Source organism: Alligator mississippiensis, chromosome 7, assembly GCF_030867095.1.
Source record: "Alligator mississippiensis isolate rAllMis1 chromosome 7, rAllMis1, whole genome shotgun sequence".
In the NCBI taxonomy this organism is placed as follows: domain Eukaryota; kingdom Metazoa; phylum Chordata; order Crocodylia; family Alligatoridae; genus Alligator; species Alligator mississippiensis.
Window position 1 is genome coordinate 29362852 of NC_081830.1, and position 26160 is coordinate 29389011.

Sequence of the window (26160 nt, forward strand, 5' to 3'; positions counted from 1 at the left end):
GCCCAGTTCCTTCAGCTTCTTCTCACAAGTCATGTGCCCCAGCCCCCAAACCACTTTCATTGCCCTCTGCTGGACTCTCTCCCATTTGTCTACAAGACTCTCTGCAATTTGTCAGCAGAATTCTGGATGTCCTTAAGATACAGAATCCACACCTGCCTTGAGTTTTATATACCTTCTATTCCTCCTACAGAAACAACCCTCCATGTGGTGACAATCTGTGATCCTGCTATAAATGGGACACCTATTACTTTGGTGGGAGACCAGGCACTTTCTGTTGGAATCCAACATCATCCCCCAGCTGCAATAGAGCAACTATGACATTCGTTCTGCTGCAATTTTTCTGTTCTGCTTTCCTGGTACATGGCTCTTTCATAACTGCTTCAAAATAAATGAACAGTCTCTGAGTCAGGTATTACATGCTGGCACCAGGATTTCTGCCTTTCTGCCCAGGAGTCTCTGAATTCCAGATGTTCAATTCCACCAAAGCTGCTCTTGCATCCCCTACCATTGTTTATGTTAGCAAACAAGAAAAAGAAATGTAACTTGTAGTTGGTGGTGGCATTCACACCCATCCAGAATGGAATCTCTTGGGCTTTGTTCTTACATGTCTGGGGTTGCATCTGAATTTTGAAACCTTCCATTGTAATGCACTGATCTTTTACATCCTAGTATATCTAAAGTAATTTCAGCTTTGTGGGGTCTGGTGCTTATTTTCACTGGCCCCTTTTCACTGGCTTATTTTCTAGAGGTACTCTCTCTCGCTGTCAAACTGAGCCACTTTACACTTCTCATTTATCAGATATTTTCAACAGTGGGTAACACCTGAGTCACTTCATTCTTCTCCCAGCAGCCCTTTGCTTTTATTGTTGGCCAGCAGTCATGGATTCAAACAAGCAACTCCTTACACCAAGCTTGCATTTCACTACCTAGATTTCAAACCTGAAGTAAGGACAGCTCCGGCTGCATGAGAATGATTAAAGAGTGCCTTGAACTGCTGACACAGTGAACAAAAACCTTAAGAGACTGGGTATTCTTCCTAACTCGCAACAGAAGGGAGACACAGCCTTTAGAGAAGCAGGTACATCCCAGTATATAGAGGGGAGTCTAGACTTCAGTGCGACTTAGGAAGCTATACTTTTGGTATTTTTACATTCCATAAATTGACTTTTCCTCTACCCTTATGAGAGAACCCATAATAAATATAAATCTCATGTAGCATTTTCCATCAATATATCTCCAAGTACTTTAAGAAGGAAATAAGAATTATTATCCACATTTTACAGATGGGGAAACAGATGCACAGAAAGGTGAAATGACTTGACCAAAGACAAAGGAAGAATCGGGAACAGAACCAAGGCCTTTTAAGTCCCGATCTAGTGCTCTCTCCAATAGGCAACACTGACTATAATATGAGGAAGGAAAATGAAGACAGCATGCTGAAGTTTAACTACACCAAAAAATCCAAATTCAAAGAAAACTGTTTTTACATTTGTGGATGAAAGCATCTGCCAGCTCACCCAACAGGCTGCTTACCAGGAAGATATCAGCGTAGCCAGCCAAAGACTCCACTCCCTCCTGGATACGGGCTCCTCCAGAGTCATTCAGCCCAATCACTGGAGCTCCAACCATGGCAGCTTGATCCATGATCTGGAAATAAATACAAACTCCTAATTAGACCAGATGCAGAATTAATACCTGCCCAGTTTCAATTAAAAATGACCAGAGACAAACGTATTGGATTGCATCCCCTCCCCCGCCCCATACTCCAAAATAACACTTCATATTCCACATGAAAAAACTTGCAAAAAAAATCAAAAAATGCCCGTTAAAGCTCAGTTTCCAAGTTGAATAGTGCACATTAAAGGAGTCACCTCTCCTCTACTTTAATTTTCCATTTTCAAAGGATCCTCCTGTCTCAAAATATGTCATCCAACCTTTTGGCTGAATACAAGAACTCTGGCCTTATTTACTTTGTATGTAAACCTCCCACGTTCACTGCTGGACTCATGCAATGAATGTGGAAGAAAAGAGATGCATAAAAGAGACAGCATGAGATCATGTCATTAAACACCATGTTAGAAAAACACACAAGGAAGAGGTGACTAATAAATATGAAGGGTTTATTATAGGAAATGACGAGGGAAAAATATCATAAAAACATACTAAAAAGCAAGGGCTGAACCTGGGTGGTTAAGTATCCCTTTTAGCCACATCGGTGGGTGTTCTCATTATCCAAATGGATAGCCACCGATCCTTTTTTAATCTTTTTAAGGTCTCAGGCATGGACAAACAAGCAAATTATGAAGTCAAAAGATGGCAGGAGCAGCTAGCACCCAATTACTGGGCAGTGAATGAAAGCTAAACCAGAGCAGTTTACACCTCGGCAAAATAGGGATAAACCTTACTACAGTTTAGCTTCTGCTCACTGCAGGGTAAAAGCGAGCACACATAGTTATTACATGTCATCTGCTCCATAGGAAGTCTCTAACCTTTTGATTTCCTAATTTATTCATTTACTAGCAAATTGCCAGTCATGAATGAATGGGGGCAGGCAGGGCCAGAGCACTGCCACCCAGCACCCTGCGGTGCTGCTGCTCTGCCTCTGACCCCCCCCACACCTCCCATCCCCCGCTCCTGTCTGTCTGCCGGGGGGGGGGCATGGCGACCCCTTGGATGGAACAACAAGGTCAGAGTTGAGGCAAGGCCAGCGCTGCACTGCCAGCACCCCATGCTGCTGCTGCCTCCAAAGACCAGGGCTGGGGGAAGAGGGGGCGAGGCCAGTGCTGCTGGCTTCGCCCCCCTGTTCCAGCCCCTCAGTCTCTGCTGTCATGGCACAGCATGGGGGTCTGTCTGCACAGAGCACTCTAATTTGTTGTTTCAGTCAGAATTGTGATTGGCTGCCAAGACAACCAATCAGAGTGTGACTAAAGTGTTATGGACAGACAGACACACTAGGGCTTTTATTATATTAGAATCACTGAGACTGAGGGCATGGACAACCAATAGCAGCAAATTCCACAGACTAACTATGTGCTGGCTAAAAGAGTATTTACCTAAGTTTGCATTTTTCAATTTAATCCCTTGGTCTGTTACAAGGAAAAATAAAGGATACCTGATCTATCTTCTCTGTACCATTCACTGTCTTGAAAAGTTGCCATTTGTGCTCTTATTCAACTGTCTAAAAACTAAAAAAAGTCACACTTTCTCCCTCTGCATCTGAAAGTACTCCCATGCCTCCGATCACTCTTCCATCTCAGCCTCCTAGTTCTGCTGCATCCTTTATGAGAGGAAACACCAGAATCTTAACACAGTAATCCTGGTGGGGGTATTATATTTTTCATATTCTTCTACCCTGTCTTAACGGATTGTAGATGTTTTGAGGAGGGAGGGGGCTGCTGTCGTTTTAAATGTCTGTTGCAAACCAAGACAGTTTTTTACTGACCTGCTTATGATGATTAGTTTTGACAATTTCTTCTTGAAGTGGGTGGTCACACCTCCTTTAGAATGCAGTGCTATTTGCGTGCAGCACTCCAATAACCACTTGGTAGGCAGACAAGAGATAAGGAGTACACAGGACGTATTACCCATGGCTCAGAGGACCAAGGTGACTTCCAAACTGTACAGTTGTTGACTTTCAGATTACACTGATGTGTTTTATTTTCCTAGCATAAATATGAAACCTTAAAAGAACTGTTCACTACAACAGTTTTTTTCCAAGTCAGTTTACAATCCTACAGCAAACACTATTTGGAGAACAGTCAGTGACTTCATGCAGGGCATTCTGTGGGTCTCTCATGTCTGCCTTGCAGTAAGTGGAACAGGCAGATCAATTCAGCAAAAATGCAGAATATCCAATAAAATTCAGTGTACCTTTGAGGATCCCCAGTATAACTCTTCTGATCAACTACCACTCCCCAAGTTACCATAAAGGAGACAGAAGTTTTCAACTTGTTACTGACACTGAAGTAACACAAATCATGTTCTTCAAGATATTAGCTTAACATTATTTACTATTTATCTGTCTAATATTCACCTTGCAGATCTTTTGTGCATGAGCTCCTGACAAACTTCCACCAAAAACAGTAAAATCCTGAAAAAGAAACAAATTTTGAAATCAAGTACAGAAACATTTCAATAACCAAATACACTTGCATTAGTGTTTCCAAGAAACTGCTGGGGTCAGATGCTTGGGAACTGATTATCCTCTTGGCTTTTCTCCAAAACAAATTCACAAATCAAAGATGATCTCACATTTATATATATAAACATGAAGTTCATTAATTATTTTAATGCAAAATGTGTAACAGTAAACTATCATATAGACTGTACAGACATATCTTTTCCTTGTTTTTATCATTATCCATGACTTGGGACCCAGTGTCCTAGTTAATAGCAAAATATATGCAAACGCTGGAAGAACCAGTCACTCCTCCAAAGAGCTTACAGTCTAAACAGACAAGTCAAATGAATAGTGAAAGGGAAAAAAGATGCACTGAGGGGGAAAAGTATTATTAGGTAACTAGATAAAAATTACAGAGATACGAAAATCTTACAGGCAGTGTCTAATGTCTTTAACCCAAATAAAAACATAATTTAAAAGAAAAATCCAACATTTATTCCATTTACCACTGTTCCTTCAACTAACCCTACCTTGAAAAACAAGTTTTCCTGCATATCTTCAGCCCCAAACTCTATTTCATCTCCAACCCCAAATTCTATCATCACCTCACTAACTGACAGGGTGTATGCACATGTGAGGTCCATTCACACAGATCCAACTGCAGGATCCGGGTTAAAGGCTGAATATGCTGTGAGCCCAACACATATTGCTCAGTCATTTATCATTAGTTCATGCCTTGATTACTGAAACTCAGGGAGCCCAAAGAGAGCAGAGTCTTCCCAGACTTCATCTCTCTTAAGATATCAGCAACAAGTCATCTTACTCTGAGGTGATAACAGTTGTCTCATCTAGAAAGATATATGCCTCCACACCCGGGTTCTTTAAATACCCTGACAAATGTCACTCCCATCTTCCGGGGTGAACTCTGACTTATGTCTATGACTGCCTCTCTTTCACAACAGAGTTTGCCATCAACCTGTCTAGTCTATTTTTACAAGCAGGCCCCAGGGACACTTGCACACTGCTATACTATGAGGGTCAGTCAGAAGGTAATGCTTTCTTAATTTTTTTTCAGCCAAATACCGTTAAAAAAATATTAAGCTTGAACAGAAAATTGTTGCTGAACACACAGCTATTTTTCAAGTCTCCTTCTCCATCAGTGGATTCATCCTTGTTGAACAGTCACTGTCACGTAAACCTCCAGCACTCTGCTGTCATCTCAGGAATGTCACCCTTGTGGTGTATCCTCCAAAGCTGTGTGGCGGATGGGGCAGCACAGTCCACCCAGACAATGAGATTGCCTCTATGCTACCCAAGCTGGCATGTGAGTGAAACAGTGGGCATTATTATTTTAATTCAATGACCATTTTGAATAATAATGTAAATATGCTGAAGGACAGAAACCAGTGTGAAGAGACTGAAAAAGTAAGATGCTCACTACATTTAAATGACAGAAAGCAAATTCATACCTGACTGAAGACGTAAGCCAGTCTCCCATTAATCCTGCCCTGGCCGGTCACCACACTGTCTCCTGGATACTGCATGACAGATCAAAGAACATATAAATCAGAGCAGCAATAATGTGTACAATTATGTCAAGTTCTGAATTTTAAGACAAAAATATCATTAGGATGCAACTAAGATGGATTCTCTGGAAAGAACAGTCTTCCTCTACATTTGAGTGCTGCACAATGGACTTCAAAACTGCAAAGGATGTTTGGGTGCTACTATAAGATAAATAACTTAAAATGGGTAAATATCTGAGAACACTGTAGTTTTCTTCAGGAAGCTTGGAATTAAAGCAATACTAAAAAAAAAACCAAAAGAACTTGGCATCAAAAAAGGAAGGAAATGCATAGTAATTGTCCTTCACAGCATGTTCACAATGCTCTGAGCTGGTTCTCACCTTGTACATAAGAGGAACACGGTTAGAAGAGAACTGTTGTCTGGGGTCAAACATCTTGAAATATACTTAGTCTGCCTGTGAAGTCAAGAGACTTCAGAGTTTTTCAGGCCAATATTTAAACCCGGTAGAGGGTCACACACCTCCACTACAGTGGAAGGCAACCCCCCCCCCACACACACACACACACCATCCATACCAATTTGACCATGGGGTAAAATGCCTTCTTGACCCCAAATATGGAGATTGGTCTCACCCTGAGCAGAGGGGCAAGACCTTCTAGCCAAGAACCTCCAACTTTGGTCCCAGCAGGACCACTGGCCACCCCAGTCAAAATCCCCAGCCTTGGCTGTAGCCAATACCCAATGCCTCTGGGAAGTCTTAAAAACACCCTGACACACAGAGCAGAAAAGGTGGGGAGGGGGCAACCAGCAAAGCCCAGAAGCCTGGGAAATACCCATGATAGAACATGGGTATGTTCTTCTTCTATGTCTGAGTGCTATACAATGGACCCCAAACCTGCAAAGGATGCATGGATGCTACTGTGATATAAATAACTGTACAAACAGATAAATACCTTCCATAGGCAAGTTTCTGACTGCAGAAATAATAGCGTTGATAGCTGGCAAGTTCTAACCTACCTTTACTCCCAAGGGATGTTAACACTAAAGTCTAACATTGTCAGCATTAACCATCACCTTCCTTATTTTAGCAACTAAATGGGGAAAAGGCAAGGAGCAAAGCTCTTGCAGTGAAGCTGAAGGTGCTGTAGGGAAGGGAATGTGAAGGGACAGACAAGAAAGGGAAAAGAAAAAGGAAGAGAAAGATGAGAAAGAAAGGAATTAAGCTGCTCTTACCAGTTTGCTGACAAGAGGAATAGAAAATTAATTATGGGGGGAAAGGGGCTTGCCCAGATGAAAACAACACCTGGAGCACCCTCACCCTTCTCTCCAGTGTCAAACCTCAACTGCCTCCCAACTTCCAAAAACAAAACTGATTCCCAAACCTTCTGATAATCCTGCAGTGCACAAGACCCAAACTGTTACCTACCCACTGGTCCCTCCAGCCCCACCACATCTCTAAAATGTAGTTCTGAATACAAAATAAACGAAAATTGATAGTATAAGATTAATTTACAATCTTTGGGGTCCTGAAATTTAAAAGCGAAGCCTACACCAGATGGAAAACAAGAATCATCACCATGGAGGACTACTCAGCACTAGCCTGCACCTATAGAGAGTGGTCCAGCAAAGCCAAGGCAGAAACCAAACTCAGGCTAGCCACCAGAATCAAGGATAACAAAAAGTCCTTTTTCAGATATGTGGGAGGTCGGAAAAAGAACAAAGGCAACATTGGACCCCTGTGAGATCAAATGGGGCAGCTGACGTCTGATGCCCAAGAAAAGGCCAATCTCCTACATGATTATTTTGCGTCAGTTTTTCACATGCCCAAGGGGGTCACCCTGTCAGACAGGATGCAAAACAATTTCCCACAATTGCCATAGATCAAGTGAGGGAACACCTCGAGAGGCTAGACATCCATAAGTCTGCGGGCCTGAACAGAATGCACCTGAGAGTCTTGAAGGAGCTGGCGGACATCATAGCACGCCCTATGGTGAAGATATTTGAGAATTTGTGGCGCTCGGGTGAGGTACTGGAAGACTGGAAAAGAGCCAATGTGGTCCCACTCTTCAAGAAAGGAAGGAAAGTAGGAAGATCCAAGGAATTACAGGCCAATCAGTCTGATGTCCATCCCTGGAAAGATCTTGGAGAAAATTATCAAGGGACCCATCAGCAACAGGCTAACAGAAGAAAACCTTCTGAATGCCAACCAATATGGTTTTGTTACTGGAAGGTCTTGCCTGACCAACCACATCTCCTTCTACGACCAGGTGATGCATTGCCTGGACAAGAGAGACTAAGTAGATGTCATATATCTGGATTTCAAGAAAGCCTTTGACTTGGTCTCCCATGATGTCCTCATGGCTAAGCTGGGGAACTATGGGCTTGACCATCTCATAGTCTGTTGGCTGGGGAACTAGCTCCGGGGTTGGGCCCAAAGAGTATTAGTTGATGGGAGCAAATCAACGTGGCGCAAGAGGACCAGTGGAATCCCTCAGGGCTCAGTACTCAGGCCAGTGCTCTTCAACATCTTCATTAGTGATCTGGATTCAGAGGTCGAATGTAGACTGGCAAAGTTTGCAGACAACACTAAAGTATGGGGGAAGGCAGTCACACTGGAAGACAGGCTGGGGATACAGGCTGACCTGGACATGTTCACAAGGTGGGCGAACCAAAACCTGATGGCATTCAACATAGAGAAGTCCAGGTTGCTCCACCTTGGGAGGAAACCAGCATCATACTTATAGGCTCGGCAGTGCCACACTTGCTAGCACCATGACCGAAAGAGACTTGGGGGTCTTGACTGACCACAAAATGAACATGAGCCACCAATGCGATGTTGTGGTCAGCAAAGCAAAGCAAACCAAACACTGGCATGTATCTCAAGCAAAACAAAGGACATCATCCTCCCGCTCTACTTGGCCTTAGTGAGGCCACAGCTGGAGTACTACATCCAGTTTTGAGCCCCCCACTGCAGGAGGGATATGGACAAGCTTGAGAGAGAGTCCAAAGGAGAGCCACCCATATGATAAAAGGCCAAGAGAGCAAACCTTACGAGGAGAGGCTAAGGGACATGGGACTCTTCAGCTTGGACAAGAGAAGGCTCAGGGGTGACTTGGTGGTAGCCTATACGTATATAAGGGGAGTGGCATCAGGATCTGGGAGAACAGCTGTTCACCAGGGCTCCCCAAGGGATAACAAAGTCTAATGGCCACAAACTTCTAGAAGGCCGATTTAGACTGGACGTAAGGAAAAACTTCTTTACAGTCCGAGTGTCCAGAGTCAGGAACAGATTCCCCCCAGAGGTGGCACAAGCACCTACTCTGGACTCATTCAAAAGGCATTTGGATGTTTATCTTGCTGGGATCATTTGACCCCAGCAGACTTCTTGCCTATGGCAGAGGGGCTGGATTTGATGGTCTCGTGGGGTCCCTTCCAGCCCCTAATGTCTATGAATCTGATTTAATAGCAAATTAAATAGAGCAATCTTACTCGTTGGATTGGATTGGCAGGGCCTCATAATTTTGGGGCTCCTGATTCACCTTTCCAATGTAATGTGCTTCATATATTTACTTTGCTCTTGATATATTTACATTAATGAACATATGCATATATATTCAGGTGCACAGTTATAGTTGCAGTAAGTTCCAGTCAAATCCTTAGCTGGTATATTTTTTATGTTTATGCCCCTCTGTGATGCACCTGACCTCACACTATTTCACAGATGTGCCAAGGGCATGAACTGAATCTGTTTTCATTGTACATCACAATGTCATTCACCAGCCACTCACCAGGTAAGCTAGCTTTGACAGACGCATATCATGGACTTAGGTCAGAAACACCACTATGACCATCTAGTCTGCTTGACATAACACAGATTTCATACAGTAACTCCAGCATCAAGTTCAGTGTAAACGTGTAAGTCCTTTCAGCCATAATTTTGTTTCATTTGTGGCCATTGCCAGGGCTCAAACTTGTGATGTTCGAAGAACTAATGTGAATGTGGCAAGGGTCAAGAGATTATCTGAATCAAAAAGGCATCTTTCAAAAAACTGAAATTCAATCCAAGGGAAGCCAAAAGAAAGATGCATGCCCTGCATACAATATAAAATGGAAATAAGGAGGGGCAAGGAGGAAAGTGAAAACCAAGCAGCTTAAGGCAGAAAAAAAAAAATCAAGAAGGTCTCTATAATGCCTCAGGAGCCTATTTGAGAACTGATGAATTGCTACACACTGAAGAATTAAAAAAGAAGAGGAAGTAAACTGAACAGAAATACCTTATTTTTATCAGCTTCCATCCCAAAATCTGAACATCTGTGTTCCACAAACATGTCATATTCAACAAAACTGTCAGGGTCCAACAACAGAAGAACTCGCTCTCTTGCAGTCAGCTTTCCCTGGAAGGCAAGAAAAAACCTTCAGTAAAATCATAATTTGATAAAGTTCCGACCTACTAGGAAGTTTATCCCCCAAAATAATTACCTATTGATATACATTAAATATTTCATTAGTACTACGCTATGCTTACTCCACTAAGCAGCTTCCCACAACATTTTAAATAAATGACATTGTGATGATTTTCCTTAAAAGAATTAGGATGCAAACCAGAGTGGAAAAGCATTATCATAGAAGGGAACATCAGCACAGAAGCAGCAGGAGGTTGAGGTGGGGAAGTCGGGGATCTTGTTTCTAACATACAATAAATTAAAAGTTGCATGATATAGCGGCTGTCTTGGTTTACACTGAACAGAGTTTATTGTGATATTAAGATCTTTATTATTTTCTCAAAGGCAACTGAAATCACATATTGTGGAAGCCTTTCCTTAAATCAATTCTCTCTCATAATTCAAACCATTTGGGGAAGTTATTACAATATCTGACACTTCAACAAATGAGAGGAAAAGAGACAAAAGAAACAAAGGAAAAACATCAAGTTGATCAAGGTTTCAGATAAGCTCCATTGCTTTCTCTCCACCGCCTGTGCACTGGTGTGTGCAAAAGTTTGATCAGCAGGAGGAAGAGTAGTAGAGGCTGGTGATCCTATCTGGAGTTCAAGTTGGCTGATGATGTTATTGAGCAATGGACAAAGAGCAATACATTACTGAGCAGTTCCTTTTTATGCCCCTAAAAATAACCATGGCCAATCTTTCCAAAACAGGAGCCCAAAATTAAGCTCCTAGGTTTACGCATAGGGTCTAAAACCAAGATCAATTTTTCAAAAGTGCTGAGCTCCCAGCAGCCACAGATGTTATAAATGTTGATCCAACAGTATTACCTTTCATAAACTAAGTATTTCTTGATAAATCAATGCATTTAAAAATACAAGGATTGAATGAACCTCCAAGTATCGTACCCCAGTACTAACTCTTTACTATACCCAGCCTAGACCAAGATGATTTTCTCTTGGAGACAAGCCAGTGAGTCTCAATTCTGGTGCCAAAACATAGGCAATGGGACTACCACAGAGGCGGCAGAGTGAGCAGGGGATGCTGAACAGGGTCTGCCTTGCCCATCACAGGATGTCACTCAGAGTGAGCAGGACATCAGCAGTTATGAGTATTGCAAGCCCTGAAAGTACCAGCCGTCCCCTGTACATCAAAGCCAAATCTGAAGGTGCCAGAGTCAACAGAGAAAGTTGGAGGGCATGGAGCCAAAGCATGACTGGCTGGATTTCCTGGGTAAACAGGAAAATCAAGGTAACAGCTTGGTAAGAGTTTGGCACCATCGAGTACATCAGTATAATCTGAAACAGCCTCCTGGAAAGTCAATGAACCTGAAGTCTTTGATCTCATCTTTCTGGAGCTTGTGAGTCCAGCTGACTGCCTAAATAGGTGAGAGGAAAAAATCCTTACAATTGATTCTGGCTAGATATCAAGGAGATGTAGAGTGCAAAAGTCTACTGCCAGCTGAAATAACAGTTGGTACCCAACACAAGGTGTAAACGCCTCTGTGGTAACTGCTTCTCTGATATTACACACAGAGCCTGCTAGTCTGGGGAGGTTCAGGATGTCACAGATGGGATGGGAAGATGGTGTAAAAAAGTTGGCTTTAAATGTAATTAGGCACAGAAGAACATTTTGGAGAGGGCAAATGTATATGGAATAAAGACCTCCTCGTTAACGAAACTAAAACCAGTCTGCTGGCAGATAACTAACGAAGTTTGGAGGAATTATTAAAAGTAGAAGCTGGATAAAGTCAAGGATGTTCATCTAATTTAACTCCAGATCAGGGGTTGGCAATCTATGGCATATGGCAAAAATTTGGCCCACCAAGCCATAGGACCTGACCTGCGGGCATGGGGCTTCTCCTACTACACCATGGTGGAGCTTCACCCGTGCTATCATGGCAGCAATAGCGGGTAGGTCCCCGTGCCCACCCTGCTACCTGCTTCTGACTGAAGCTGGGTCACTCCAAGCCACAGCCTGAAAAGGCTGCCTACTTCGCATTGCATGCAACTATTTGTAAAAGTCAGCAAGTACTGAGAAACTGGTACAAACCAGAGGGCCTGGAGCTGACCTGGTAAGATGCTGAGAAAGACAGAAATGGGAGTAAATGTTTAATTTTGATATCACTGAAATGTGTTTTAATTGGTTTAATGGTATGAGGTTGCACCTCTTCTCGGACATAATTTATGGGAATCCCTTAATGGGAAAGCAGGAGCGGGGACTAGAAAATTTCATGACAAGGACTGCTGCTGACCCATTTTTTCCTGGGATGCACATCAATACCTCTGAACCTTCACTGATCTGATCCAGAAAACCATCCTAAACTGTCCAAATCAGCAAGCTATGTTGCCACTACTATCACCATCTTGTCTAAGCCTCGAATAACTGTAAAAGACTCTTTACAACTAAAAGAAAAGAGATTCAAGGAAACTGTTAGTATGAAAGCCTTAATCCTTTAAATTACAAACGCTGTGACTGTTTTGCATTTCCCCGTGTGTTTAATATAAGGTTTTAATAGCCACAGTTACAATGGGAGTAAGCCAGCAATAACCTGACACAAAAACCCAAACTACAACTATCCCTTTTGCATTAGTACAGTAAAAAAGGATTTCAAGGATATTTGATCTGTCACTAGACCTACAATAGGAGTCCCTTGTGCTTCAGTGGTAGACTCCTTGCCTTCCACACCAGAGACCTGGGTTCAATTCCTGGACGCTTATACAAAAATACAGCCTTGGAGGCACCAAATGTGTGGACCCACTCTGGCCTTTGGATCCTGTCTCAGTGCCCTAAAGGGAAGGTCTGGGCAGCCTCCACTCCTCCCAAAACTCCTGACTAGGCATATGCATCAAAGGTCTGGGTGACATCTCCTGCATACACCAGGAAGGATCAACAGTTGCCAGAACAGACCTATAACAGGCAAATATTCAATATAACAGCAAACAAGGCAACCATATCTGTTAAGGTTGCTAGCCATACAAAGGCAACCCTTTAATTGCTGAAGGAGCAGGCAGCAATCATACCTGAATTAGAACAGAAACCATTCAGATCTATACTACATCAAATGGGCTATGAACAGACATCACATTTGTCCTGGGAAAATCCATATTGTCCCAAAGCAAATCATGATCCTTCAGACATTCACTTCCATTGTCTTGGGACAGGCCACAGTAGGGTCTTGGGATAACATCTACTAAGTTTGCCCCTGGACACTGCAAAGCACGTCCAAATGGACGTCCCAGGATTGCACTGTTGGATCACTGGCAGAAAAGCGGCAGCACATTCAGCTGCTCACTAAACCCCAACTGCCTGTGTACAAGCCCACCCGCTCGGTGACTCTTCTGTTCCAAGAGAAACATAGGCAGGAGTGGTCCTGAGACAAACGCAACATCCGTTCATAGGCCAGGAAAAGTGACTCCCATACCCAGTCGCAAAGTAGGCTCTTACTTCTCCTTTGGACTAACTGCCAAAGGTGGATGGTGCCCGTCAACGGCTCAGCAATGGAGACGTGCTCAGGCATGCCAGGGCATGTGAAGAACTGAAGCAGCGGACGTCTGGCACACTAGATGAACTTTGGGTGAAATCCTTTCCAGATAAGGAACCAGGGACTTGGGTTTCATTTTGCACTTAACGCACACGATGCGGCCAGGCAGGCTAGCACAGGCCGCACGTCGCACATGTCCTGCAAAGGCGGCCTGAGCACCTCCTTGGCCCCACAAACGTGGGGGGCCAAAGGGGTGATTTGCAGGCAACAGCGCCGCGGGTCACGTCTCCGCTCTGTTCTGTGTTCCTTCCCGACGCAAAGAGCTCAAAGCCCTCACGTTGCACGTGCAAGGGCAAGGACGCAGCTACCCGCTTGCTCTCTGCCACAAGGGGACACCCAGCAGCCATGGCGGGTGCTCCTGTGGCAGATGCTGAGCCCCTGCCCACTAGCAGCTGCGAGGGCAGGCAGGGGGTCTTAGGTCCCCGCTCGAATATATCTGAGCCGAGTGGCCCCCAGGGCTCAGCCCTGAGCAGGGGCCGGGCAGGGCTGCGGGCAAGCCCAGTCTCACTCCTCAGAGCGGCCGCGCGGCAGGCCCGAGGGGGGCGGGGCCAGGGGGAAGTTCGCGGGGGCGCGGCTTAGGGGACAAGGAGAGGCCAGAGGGGGGCGACACCCCATGGGGGCGGGGCCAGGGGGAACGCGTTATGGGCTGGGCGGCTGCTCACCCGCTGGTGCTGCGCGTCGATGCGGCTCTGTCCGCCGCCCAGCAGCGCGGCGCGCCGCTTCTCCTGGATGCGCTCGGGCACGGAGAGCGGCCCCGCGGCCGAGCCGGCCCGGCACAGGCATAAGCGCAGGCTTGGGGCCCGCAGCGCCCACCGCCGCCACGCCAGCCGCAGCGCCGCCATCGCCGCCCCGCAGCCCGACACTCGCCCTGCGCATGCGCGCGCCGCTCCCGCCCGCCCGGTGTCCGCGGCCCGGGCCGGGCTGGGCCGGGTTTCCTCCGCTGCGGAGAGTGACGCCCGGGGTTGAGCTTAAACGCCGGCTGGGTTCATTCGTCTCACCCTCGCAGACAGGCGCCGCCTCTCCCGAAGAGGAGCGAGACCGCCCTGCCCCAGTCCGGGGGACGGGGAGAGCTCTTCCTCCGGCCTCCCCTGAGCACCAGCCTCGCCCTTACCCCCAGCCCAGGCTTTGAGGCCCGGCTTCCCCTGATGTGGAGCACCCCGCCTCGGAGACCTCTTCCTTTTCCCTCCGCTCCTGGGAAGGCGGGAAGTGTTTTCTTCAGACGAGGCGGGCTGTCTCGGGGTGCCGAGGTCACAGACAACACCGCACGTTCGGGTCCTGCTTTCCACTGGTCCCTAAGCATTTTAAAATGTAACTTAGTTTTTTCCACTGGCTGGATAACAAAACTCATGGACTGGGAAATTGTGGAACAAGAAATTAACCACAGACTGGATCACCTCAAGTATTCGGGCCAGTAACCACTGTCAGAAAGCCTCTCCTCTTGCCTGTAACCTGTAAGAGACAAGTGTCAGGATGGAAATACAGACTGTGGCTCTACCAATTCCTACCCAATTATCTGGATTAGTTTTTATAACCCGATGTCCCTCGATGGTCTATTTTTCTCTCTCTCTCAGCTACTCTTGAGCGTGCTCTCTCCCTTTTCCTCCTCTTCTCTACCCTGTGTACTCTAATTGCTGCTTTCACTGCTTCCTTCAGGCCCTCCAGAGCATCTGATGAAGTAAACTGCTGCTTAGAAAGCGTATGTATCTCTGAGTTGTTTAGTATGAGGTGCTACCCTGCCTTACGCCTAGCTAACTAGCTCTCTCTTACCTCAGATAAGGCAAAAAGGGTAAGTTGCTTCACTTCACTGAAAACTATCCCCAAAATAGAGAAAACTCACCTCTTTGCTTCCTTTCCAGTTCAGTTTTTCCTCTGGAACTTCTATTAACCTCTTTTCCTCATTTTTCCTTCTATTTTTAGATAGTTGAGGTTTCTATGATGCATATTTTTGGAGGAAGGAGCTTACCCAAAGAAAGAATATTAACCTTTTTTATGTCAGGCAGAAGAAAGACATATAAGCCTCTTGATCAGGACGGTGGATGAAGGCACACAGAGTGAAAACCCATGTCTGTTAACAGAAAACCAGGTATTGTGTAGACAGAACAAAAAGCTGTAGTGCTACATATTAATTGGTGATGCAAAGTTTATATATTTCTTTATATGTACCATTTGGAAGGCATGCAGTGGTCTACCCATCCAGGCCTACTGTGCTTACATCAACTAGCTAATTTGAAGCTAGCTTGGAGATGTCTACACAAGCGGCAGTGAATGCAGTGTAAACATTCTCTGAAGCAAACTGGTTGGGGAATAAGCACTATAGCTAAAATATTCCACCAAGCCTAGCAAGAGAAAAGTGAAGGAGACTACACTATAAGTTGCACTAGGGCAAATGTTCCTGTTTTCATCAGGACAATAGATTGCAAGAATGGACTTGAGTGCAGCGAGAAGTTTCGCAAAGAAAAAACTTGATACCAGAATCTTGCAGGATTGGAATATAATTTGGGAAGTGCAGCCACTCAGGAGTAGTATCATTTCCCTTGGAATACCACAAGAAAGGCTTGCCCATCAAAAGTGCTTGGAGTTTAAAGATGAAATACTCTATAGGAGTTGAGAGAATCCAGTGGGTTATGAGGATGGGTATCAGGCAATTACACCAGACAAACTGAAAAAAAGAGGTTCTGAGGTTACTGATTTTTTAAACTGTTGGATATCTTGGGATTTCAAAAGCCTTATCCAACCTAAAAGGAAAATTGTATTTAGTAACCTGCAAGCAATGTGCACTGGAAATGTGGTAATGGAAATGTGATACCTTACTTTACCAAAAAGGTCCTAAGACAGGAGGAGTCCCTATCTCATGGGCACAACAATGCAGCATATCACTATGGATGTTCTTGGGCTTCTACCAGAGACATGGGGCTGACAATCAGTATTTGCTGGCAGCAGTACACTTTTTCACAAAATCACTTGAAACTTATCGAATAAGGAGTTGAGAAGTATTGATAGTAGCAGAGGTGTCTAGTGAATTATGCACCAGATTTGGGGTCCCAGATTTGGCTGCTTTACTACTCCATCCAGAAGGAGCACAGACCATCTGCAGATGCTTTCCTCAGCCTGACAAAGGGTACCTATACCCAAAAGCTTGTGAAGAAGAATTTTTCCAACCATTTGAGCTGGTCTAGTAAAGAAATTTACTAATTTACTAATTTACTAATTTATCCGATAGGATTTACCCAAAGAACCTTGTCTGCCTAGGTCCTTAGACCAACACAGCTACAACCTACATCCCTGAAACATGGAAGATACTGAATTTTGCCTTTTGAAATGGAAGTTACACAACATGAAAAAGAAAGAAGCCAGACTCAACAGCGACATATATTTTCTAAGCTTATGCAAGAAACAACATAATTCCCAGAGGACTCTTTCTTGCATACATACTAGCTTCTGGCTGCGTTATTACTCTATCCAGGAAGAGCACAGACCATGTGCAGATGCTTCCTCAGCCTGACGAAGGGTATTTGTACCCAAAAGCTTGCAAAGAAGAATGTTTCTAACTATTTGAGTAGGTCTAATAAAAAATATCGGATTTACCCAGAGAACCTTGTCTTCCAACCAGGTCTGAATTCAAAATGCTTCAACAAGTAGTGAGATTGTAGAGCTCTGCAAAGGTTGCACCACTCGTATATACCCCCATCCTTGGGATAACGGAAAGGTTGAACAGGACTTTAGGGGTTTCATTTGTCCTTTGTAGAACCGTGCCAAAGATTTGGGATCAATGTATATACCTTTCTTATGTGGGGTCTAGAGAACAGTTGTCAGAAGTTATACATGATGTACCCCCACCCAGCACGGTTTGTGTTTGGGTGCAAAGGACCCAGATGCTATGATCACAGTGTAGGTAGTCTGTATAGTGATCACTGGATTCAATAAATACAGACATATGTGAATGAGAAGAAGAATATACTTAATTTGTGGAGTGGTATGCAACATCTACAGACACTTTGTTTGTCTCTGACTGACTGGCTGATAACTGCTACCTAACAAGCTGGTTGCTACCTAAGAGGGCTATCTCCCAATTCCAAATCCCTCAGCATCCTGATAGGGAGCCTCTCTAACTTATAACTTCTATCACTACAGTCTGGAACAATCATTAAAGTGAGGTTGCTCTTGGAATCGTCGTGTTAGAAAAGCAACCCAAAGGACAGGAGCTGAGGATTCACAGCAGAATCAAGGAACTGGGGACTAGGCTAGGCAGAAACCAGGGCAGAAATGGGAGACACAAGTAGGCAGGAGCTACAGCAGGAACTGGAGACAAAGTGCTGGATACACAATCCACTTACACCAATATAGCCTATCATATTGGTATAAAAAAGAAGTGACCATACAATGTGTATCTCTATACCAGTGCAACTGACTCAAATCTGGCATAGAGTTAGCCCAAGAAAAGTCAGGGGGAGAACTGCACATGTCAACTACGCCGCTGTAGGTTTTATGTATTCACTTCTATCTTATTTGTTCAATTCAAGCAGTCCACTATATTACAGGCTTCCTCACAATCTAGTGATAAGACACTGTAATCATTCCTACTGTGATAGCTACTGTAACAGCTGGTGGTCTGTCCATTCTCAGCACTAGTGTAGTTTATATTGGTGTACAAAACTGCTCAAATATTTGTTGCTGTCCCTAAGAAAAGGACATTTGAACATTCACAGTCTTCAATTACCTCTAGTCCATAGCCTAACAATTTGGTGTGGGTAAATCTACAGCTGGATTGACCATCCAGAACATGAGCATGCTCATGGACCATCCAGACCATCCAGAAAGTGCTGGCACCATGCCTTCTCAGTCTGTCCAGTCCACAGGTGGTCATTGCTGGATTTGTCCATATGGATTTCCAAACTGGTTTGGGGCCATCTTGGAGCACATTGATTGCAAAGGTTACTGCTTCACTGTGCTGCAGAAACTGTAGATTCCTTGTGGCAATTCAGTCCTATGACTACCAGACAGTCAGGCAAAGTCCACAATGCTGAGATGCTTTGGAAGGACAGCTTTGTCCTCTTGATGATGGGAGGAACGTTTACCCACATGCTTTCAGCATTGCACCAGAAGACATCACAATCCCTCCACTTCGACTCTAGAATATGGCCTGTCCCTGCTCCCTTAGCTTGTGAAGTCCTACACTGAATAGACCAGGAAGGAGTGTCCAACTATCAGCTATGTAGCTGCTGCATGACTTATGGAATGCACTTTTGGACATGTCAAGAAGTGGTGAAGGGCATTGGGTGTATACCCAGATACATTACCTGTTCCAGATGACCACTGTGGCCTACATACATGATACACACGAGGCCAGGAGTCAGTCTATTACAGAAGTCTGGATAGTGAAGGCCCAGAGGTTTGTGGGTTGGTATCAAACTCATTCAAGAATGAGAATCATAAAAGTTTTTTTAATGCGATAGGTCTTAGCAAAGTATTGCAAGTGCTCCTGAAGCACTGGGTGGGAGGATGGGGCATTAGTATAAATGTATTAACAAAAGGACTGGACAATAAATGTCCTTACTGTAATAACTGTGTCTTTATGAAAGACTAAAACAAAATGTACAGGGTTCCAACTTTTAAAATCAAAGTTCTTTATCGAGGGGGATTGGGTTTAGGGTGTTTCTTGGAACTCTGTGCGTGGCAGGTGGTAAAAAGGGGCAGAGGGAGTGCAAATTGCATATTTGACCTTGTCCTGCAAACTACATGTCATTAAATGAAGGGTCTTTGGGGACTGGAAGATCTCGCCATACCAGGGATTTTGTTGTAGAAAGTTGCAGTCTCTCTGTCAGGGCCTAATAGTCCCCTTTGGAACTCACCTGCCACGCCATGAATGGAAAAAGAAAAAGAACCAAAGGAAAATGTAACCTGGGAGGAAAATCAGCTGATCGCTTCTGCAACTCAGTTGGCTGTCTCCATTTCACAGGGCTCCACCATCCCCATCCCCTGCCTTTACCACTCCAGGTGTTTCAGTGTAGATGTTAATCTCACATTTTATCTCCACTTTATTAGTTCTCCCTTCATAGGAATATCGTCTGTGAGTTGCTCACTATCTTGTCAGTCCTAGGACACAAGTCCTCTGGATTCCAGGTCTTCCTATTAAATTCCCCATGCTCATGGGCCACAACTATAAGTCTCTCAACTCCTCTTTTGGGGAGTTGGGTAACTCGTCTGTGCTCGGCGTTCCCCAAATACGCTCATTCAGTCTCTGCTTTTTTTTTTAGTCTACATACTCAAAACAGAAGTCCCGTACTCACCATCCTGGATTGCTGTAGGCTTTCACACGGCCTGTCTGCCCCCTACCTTTCCCCAAGTAAGTCCGTCTCAGTTTTGTAGCTCTTCATCACCACTGGTCAATACAACTAGATAGTACACCTCAGTGCGATTTTACACGCCTCTGCTCACACTGCTCCCTCTTTGGGGAACCAAGTACTGACCTGCCACAGCTTTAGCTTCTGGGAGGATCAGTTGGGTGGCCTGATATGGCTCCCAATTCGCTGCCCTGCTGGCTCCTCCAGCTGGTTCTTTTAATTATCATCTGTGACCTTCTGCCCAGCTCTGTCTCTGTCTGATCTTGCTGCTGCAGTAAGTTTCTCTTCCCCCACTGCTTTTGTGCTTCTTGTGACAGGGCGCATTTGCTACCTTGTCACGAGGACAAAGTGATGGAGTAGCATCACATGGGCCAGAGGGATCCAAGATTCCTGTAAAGTGCTGTGTTCCCCAAGGAGTAGGAGTTTGCACCTGGATCTGGAGAAGAAAGCTTGGGTTTGAGGTGGGAATGCCTGAACCTGAAGTGGGAATGCTTATGCCTGGGGAAGGAAGGGCCTGGCCATGAAGAACAAAGCAGAGCACTTCCTCAGTCTGCCATGTGAGGATGGCTATCAGAGACTGTTATGTCTCTGTCTCAACACAGAGCTTATTGGCTACATACAGACAGTCAAAAAGCCCAAGGCTGAATTGATTAAATCTTTGCAGGTTAGTCTCAGCTGCACAGATTGAACTGATAATCAAGTGAACAGATGTTCACTTTTGATTCTGGAAACGCAGCCACATGCCTGCAGTGGCCAAGTCCAGAAGCCGGGGGCGCTACAGCATACCTCCCTGCTCAGCTGGAGCAGACAGCTTAGGCCAAGGCTAGCCCAACTATCTTGCAAGGTGGGGGTGGGGCTTGTGGGGGAGGGACAAAACATCCTGGGATGCAGGAGACTGTGAATTAATTTGAATCCGGAGGGGATCTGGGACAGAAGTTCAATAAACCAATTTAACCTAAATCAGTTAAGTCTGATACTACATGCATCCAGGTTTATCTTAGTTTCAGCCATTTTGAAAGTGGTTTATGTGCACTGAACTTGTGTTGTGTTACAGATCTGAACTGGTTTCTGATCATTTATACCGATTTATGTGTAATGTCTGTCTCTAGCCACTACTGTGTCTGCAGCCTCTTTCTTGTATGTCTTATACACAGCTGCATGCCTGGCCTGGGATAGTCCCCTCCTGACCAGGTCAGCAGAGGTCCTAATAGTACTCTAGCTGTGTATTCTGTTCCTCTGCAGCTACTTCTCTCCTGTCTGACAGGTCTACCAGGTTAGCCAGCATCTCCTCTTTGCTCTTTTTTCACCTTCTCCTCATTCTGACCATACAGTCTTCTCCTAGAACCATAGAGCTGGAAGGGACTTCAAATTCACCTGGGTGAACTTCCAACACGGATCGAGGATTGTTCCTAAATTATCCCAGACAGAAGATTATCCAGCCTTTTCTTTAAAACCTCCAGTGAAGAAGATTTCACAACTTCCGTAGGAAGCTTGTTGTCCTGCAATTCCTACAGTTAAAAAGGTTTTCCTGAGTGTTAATTTAAATGTGCTTTGTTGCTGTTCAAACCTATTGCCTTGTGATGCCCTCTGTAGCAAGGGGGACAACTATTCTTTCAAACATTTGAAAACAGGTATCGTGTCACCCCTCCAAATCACCTTTTCTCCAGACTAAACATGCCTAGTTCTCTTAATCTTTCCCCACATGGCTTGCAATCCAACTCCTTTATCATCTTTGTTACTTGTCTTCTGAATTCTCCCCAGTTTTTCTACACCCTTCTTAAAATTTGGAGCATAGAACTGTACACAGTACTCCAGCTGCCGCCTAACATTTTCTTTATGATTCTTGCTGCTTTTGCTTAAGGAAGAAAAGAGCACGGGTCCTCGGCACTGGCCAAGCTACGTCAGAAAATCATTTTGCTAAGTTTCACTATATCTCAGACTCTCAGTAATCTCTCATTGGGCGCATCTACACAAGATGCTTAATATCCATTGGACTAATTCTACTGCACTTCAGCATGGCTGGCAAAAACCATGCTAATGCACTAATCTGTCACTGTTGTAACACTAAGCTATTCAATTATGACATACCTCAGGTGCATTTCTGGGAGAACATGGTGTTAAGGGGAGCTTAAATGATGTCTGCCTTGAAGTACATTTTTAATCTGGTTTAAACTGCCTCTTACTACCCAAAACAACATTCTCCTGGTGGTGGAGGCAGGAAAACTTCTTGTGATTGTAACAAAGAACTTTTGATCTATACTATCTTTGTGTGTTGCTGTTCACTTTCTGGGGATGGAGAACATTTGTCTTCAGGATCCTATTGCCATGCAAGCATGATGAAGGTTGTTTGGGAAAAATCTTGCAGCATTACAGGCAAAAGGGAACGATTGTATTTTGACCCTTTGGGTTAAAATCCGTGGGGAACACGGCACAGGGGACACAATGGTGGGAGTCTACTACAGACCCCCGACCCAGGATCTGGTCAAGACCTTGACCAGGAGTTTGCCAGGGAATTGGCTGAGGCCGCACGTTCCCAGTGCATGGTTGTCATGGGAGACTTCAACTACCCAGACATCTCGTGGGAAGAGCACTCATCCAAATCCGGGCGGTTGCAAAGCTTTCTGTCATGTGTGGATGAGATCTATCTGATGCAGGAAGTCTATGGGCTGATGAGAGGTAAAGCGCTGCTCAACCTGGTACTGGCAATGGGGGATGACCTAATCAGCAACCTAATGATCGAAGGGAAGCTGGGTGATAGTGACTATGAGCTGATCACCTTCACCATCCGCCGTAAAGCTGCCAGCAATGCAGAAATCCTCGACTTCAGGAAAGCTGACTTCGACAAGCTCAGGAGGCTTGTCAGTGAGGCCCTAAAAGGGCCACAACCCAAAGGGGAGGGGAGTTCAGGATGAGTGGTTGCTCCTCAAGGGAGCAATCCTGGATGTGCAAGCAAAGTCTATCCCGTCTCGGAGGAAAGGCAGCAAAAGGGCACAGCAGCCCCCTTGACTCTCTGGGGAACTAGCGGACCTCCCGCATCTAAAAAGAAAGACCTACAAAGGATGGAGGACTGGATCCACCTCCAAGGAGGAATACTCTGCTCTGGTCCAGACTTGCAGGGAGCAAACCAGGAAAGCCAAGGCTGCAACCAAACTCCAACTAGTTACAAATTTCTATGACAATAAAAAGTCCTTTTTTAGATATGTGGAGAGCCGGAGGAAAAGCAAGGGCAACATTGGACCCCTGCTAAACCAGATGGAACAATGGACAAACGATGCCCAGCAAAAAGCTAACTTGCTAAATGGGTACTTTGCGTTGGTCTTTCACCAGTCCCATGGGGCGCATCTGTCCATTATGGGACAGGGAGGCCCGGGTGAGGGAGATTCCTTACCCTCCATCAATGCTGACCTCGTGAAGGAACACCTTGAAAGGCTGGATACCTTCAAGTCAGCCGGCCCTGGCAGTTTACACCCCAGGGTACCCAAGGAGCTGGCAATCATCATAGCTCAGCCCCTGGCACAGATCTTCGAGAACTCCTGGTGCTCTGGTGAAGTGCCCAATGATTGGAAGAAGGCCAATGTGGTGCCATCTTCAAGTAAGGGAGGAAATTGGATCCAGCAAACTACAGGCCCATCAACCTGACCTCTATCCCGGGGAAGGTCTTGGAAAAGATTATCAAAGAGGCCATTCTTAACAGACTGGCTGACGGCAACATCCTGAGGGATAGCCAGCATGGGTTTGTTGTGGGTAGGTCTTGCTTGACCAATCTCATTTCCTTTTTTGACCAGGTGACCTATCACCTGGACAAGGGAGAAGAGATTGATGTCATATCTTGACTTTAAAAAAGCCTTTGATCTGGTATCTCATGATCACCTCTTGGCAAAACTGGCTAACTGCGGCCTCAACCTCACCACGATCCGCTGGCTAAGGAATTGGCTCCGCAGTAGGACCCAGAGGGTGGTGGTTGATGGAAGTCAATCGTCATGGTGCGCTGTGACCAGTGGGGTCCCTCAAGGCTCTGTCCTTGGGCCTATACTATTTAACATCTTCATTAATGATGTAGACATTGGTGTCAGAAGCAGACTGGCCAAGTTCGCCACTGACACCAAACTCTGGGGTAAAGCATCCATACCTGAAGACAGGAGGGTGATCCAGGCTGACCTGGACAGGCTCAGCAAATGGGTGGATGAGAACCTGATGGTGTTTAACACTGAAAAATGCAAGGTTCTCCACCTTGGGAGGAAAAACCTGCAGCATCCTTATAGCCTCTGCAGTGCTATGCTGGCTAGCACTATGGACGGAAGGGACTTGGGGGTCATGATTGACCACGAGATGAACATGAGCCTTCAATGTGATGCTGCAGCTAGTAGAGCGAGCAAGAAGCTGGCTTGCATCCACAGATGCTTCTCAAGCAAATCTCAGGATGTCATTCTGTTGTACTCAGCCTTGGTGAAGCCACAGCTGGAGTACTGTGTACAGTTTTGTGCTCCACAATTCAAAAAGGATGTGGAGAAGCTTGAGAGAGTGCAGAGGAGAGCCACACGCATGATCAGAGGTCAGGAAAACAGACCTTATGATGAGAGGCAGGGAGCTATGGATCTCTTCAGCCTGGAAAGCGCAGGCTCGGGTGATCTGGTGACCACCTATAAGTTTATCAGGGGGGCTCACCAGGATCTGGGGGAATGTCTGTTCACCAGAGCACCCCAAGGGATGACAAAGTCAAATGGTCACAAACCCCTCCATGACCTTTTCAGGCTGGACATAAGGAAGAACTTCTTTACTGTCTGAGTGCCCAAGGTTTGGAATAGACTGTCGCCGGAGGTGGTTCAAGCACCTGCTTTGAATGCCTTTAAGAGAAACCTGGATGTTTTTCTTGCTGAGATCCTATGACCCCAGCTGACTTCCTGCCCCTGGGGCAGGGGCCTGGACTCGATGATCTTCCGAGGTCCCTTCCAGCCCTAGTGTCTATGAATCTATGAATTGTGGCTTCTGCCTTTCCTCATAAACAAGATTAGTCAAATGAAGCAGATCAAGTGAGATGCAGTTCCTCTTTTTTACTCACCTTCAATGGGCGCCATTGCTGGGGGAGGGAATGAGTGGGGTAGTGGAAGGGGCTGTTCATTTCCCATGACTGCTACTGGACCCTCTCTGCAACACAGCTGATGCAACTTTCTCCTTTCTTGATGGCCTCTTTAATTCCATGTAAGGGTGCTTGCCTAATAGGATTGGGGTGGATGGTCACTTATGCAGAGTGCCCACGTGATTGCCAGGAAGGGCAATACTCAATAACAGCATATTGCGGTGGGACTAACAGAGAGACTGTGGCTGAGAATGGCTAGAAAATAAAAGACTTGCCAAGAGACTTTGACAATTCCTCAACAATGGTCCTGAACAAACTGGATATGGGAAGGCACAAATAGGTTTAGGCACCTACCCATCACTGGTCTCCTTTTTGGGGGTATTCAGAAAACTGGCAGTTAATTCCCCTGTAGTACCACAAATAGGTTGATAGCAGGGAGGTGCTAACAGGTCCTTTCCACTTTCTTCTAAATGCCCTCATACTGGGGATCAGAAAATTTTAATTTACAGGCTCCTCAAGGGTGGCCATGACTAGGCTGAAAGCTGTGGAGTACACACTGTTTCAGGTAACTCTCCCATTACTGGATACCCTAAAACGAGGGAACTGAAAAAGTTGCAAGCCACACAAAGTTTGCAAGTCACACAACAGCAGCCATAGCTAGGCTGAAAGTTGGAGTGGTAAAACCAATTTAATCCTCTTCCTGATCTGGCCCTTACCCCATGCTCTGCCTCTGACAAGGAAGTGGAATATTTTAATTTACAGTGCCTCTGGCAAGGAAAGCCCATTAGCAATGGACCTGCATCCTTCATACCCTCATGGTGACCACATCCAGCTAGAGAGGTGAAACCTAAATGCCGACAAACTAGGGACCAGTGTGGGTTGACCTAATAGAAGGTGGATATGCAAGGGTTGCCTGGGGACAGCTGGAGATGGCCTGGCATTTTACCAGTGATACATTTTTGGTACACTGCCTTCCACCCATGCATTCTGTGACAGGGCATTTTGTTCCAGTTGACTTGGGCCAGAGTGCTAGGAGAGTGCAGGCACAACAGGCAGATGGTTCTGCCTGATGTTGGTTTCAGTGGAACTGTCTGTGCCTGATGGGTAAT

At 45.3% G+C, this 26160-nt stretch overlaps 1 protein-coding gene across 2 annotated transcripts in view; it reads right to left on the reverse strand.

Moving 5' to 3' along the window:
• Nucleotides 1-14506, reverse strand: part of PCCB (propionyl-CoA carboxylase subunit beta) — a 47191-nt gene extending 32685 nt beyond the window's left edge. Inside the window, exons 1-5 of one of the 2 annotated variants that reach the window (XM_006270468.4) lie at nucleotides 14296-14504; nucleotides 9922-10041; nucleotides 5590-5658; nucleotides 4034-4090; nucleotides 1534-1647 (exon numbers count right to left, since the gene is read on the reverse strand). In XM_006270468.4, the coding sequence (XP_006270530.3) occupies nucleotides 1534-1647; nucleotides 4034-4090; nucleotides 5590-5658; nucleotides 9922-10041; nucleotides 14296-14475 (540 nt within the window). In that variant the 5' untranslated portion in view covers nucleotides 14476-14504. Of the gene's footprint in view, nucleotides 1-1533; nucleotides 1648-4033; nucleotides 4091-5589; nucleotides 5659-9921; nucleotides 10042-14295 lie in introns of both variants that reach the window. The other variant, XM_059730743.1, reaches the window with a different exon arrangement.
• Nucleotides 14507-26160: the final 11654 nt, after the last annotated feature.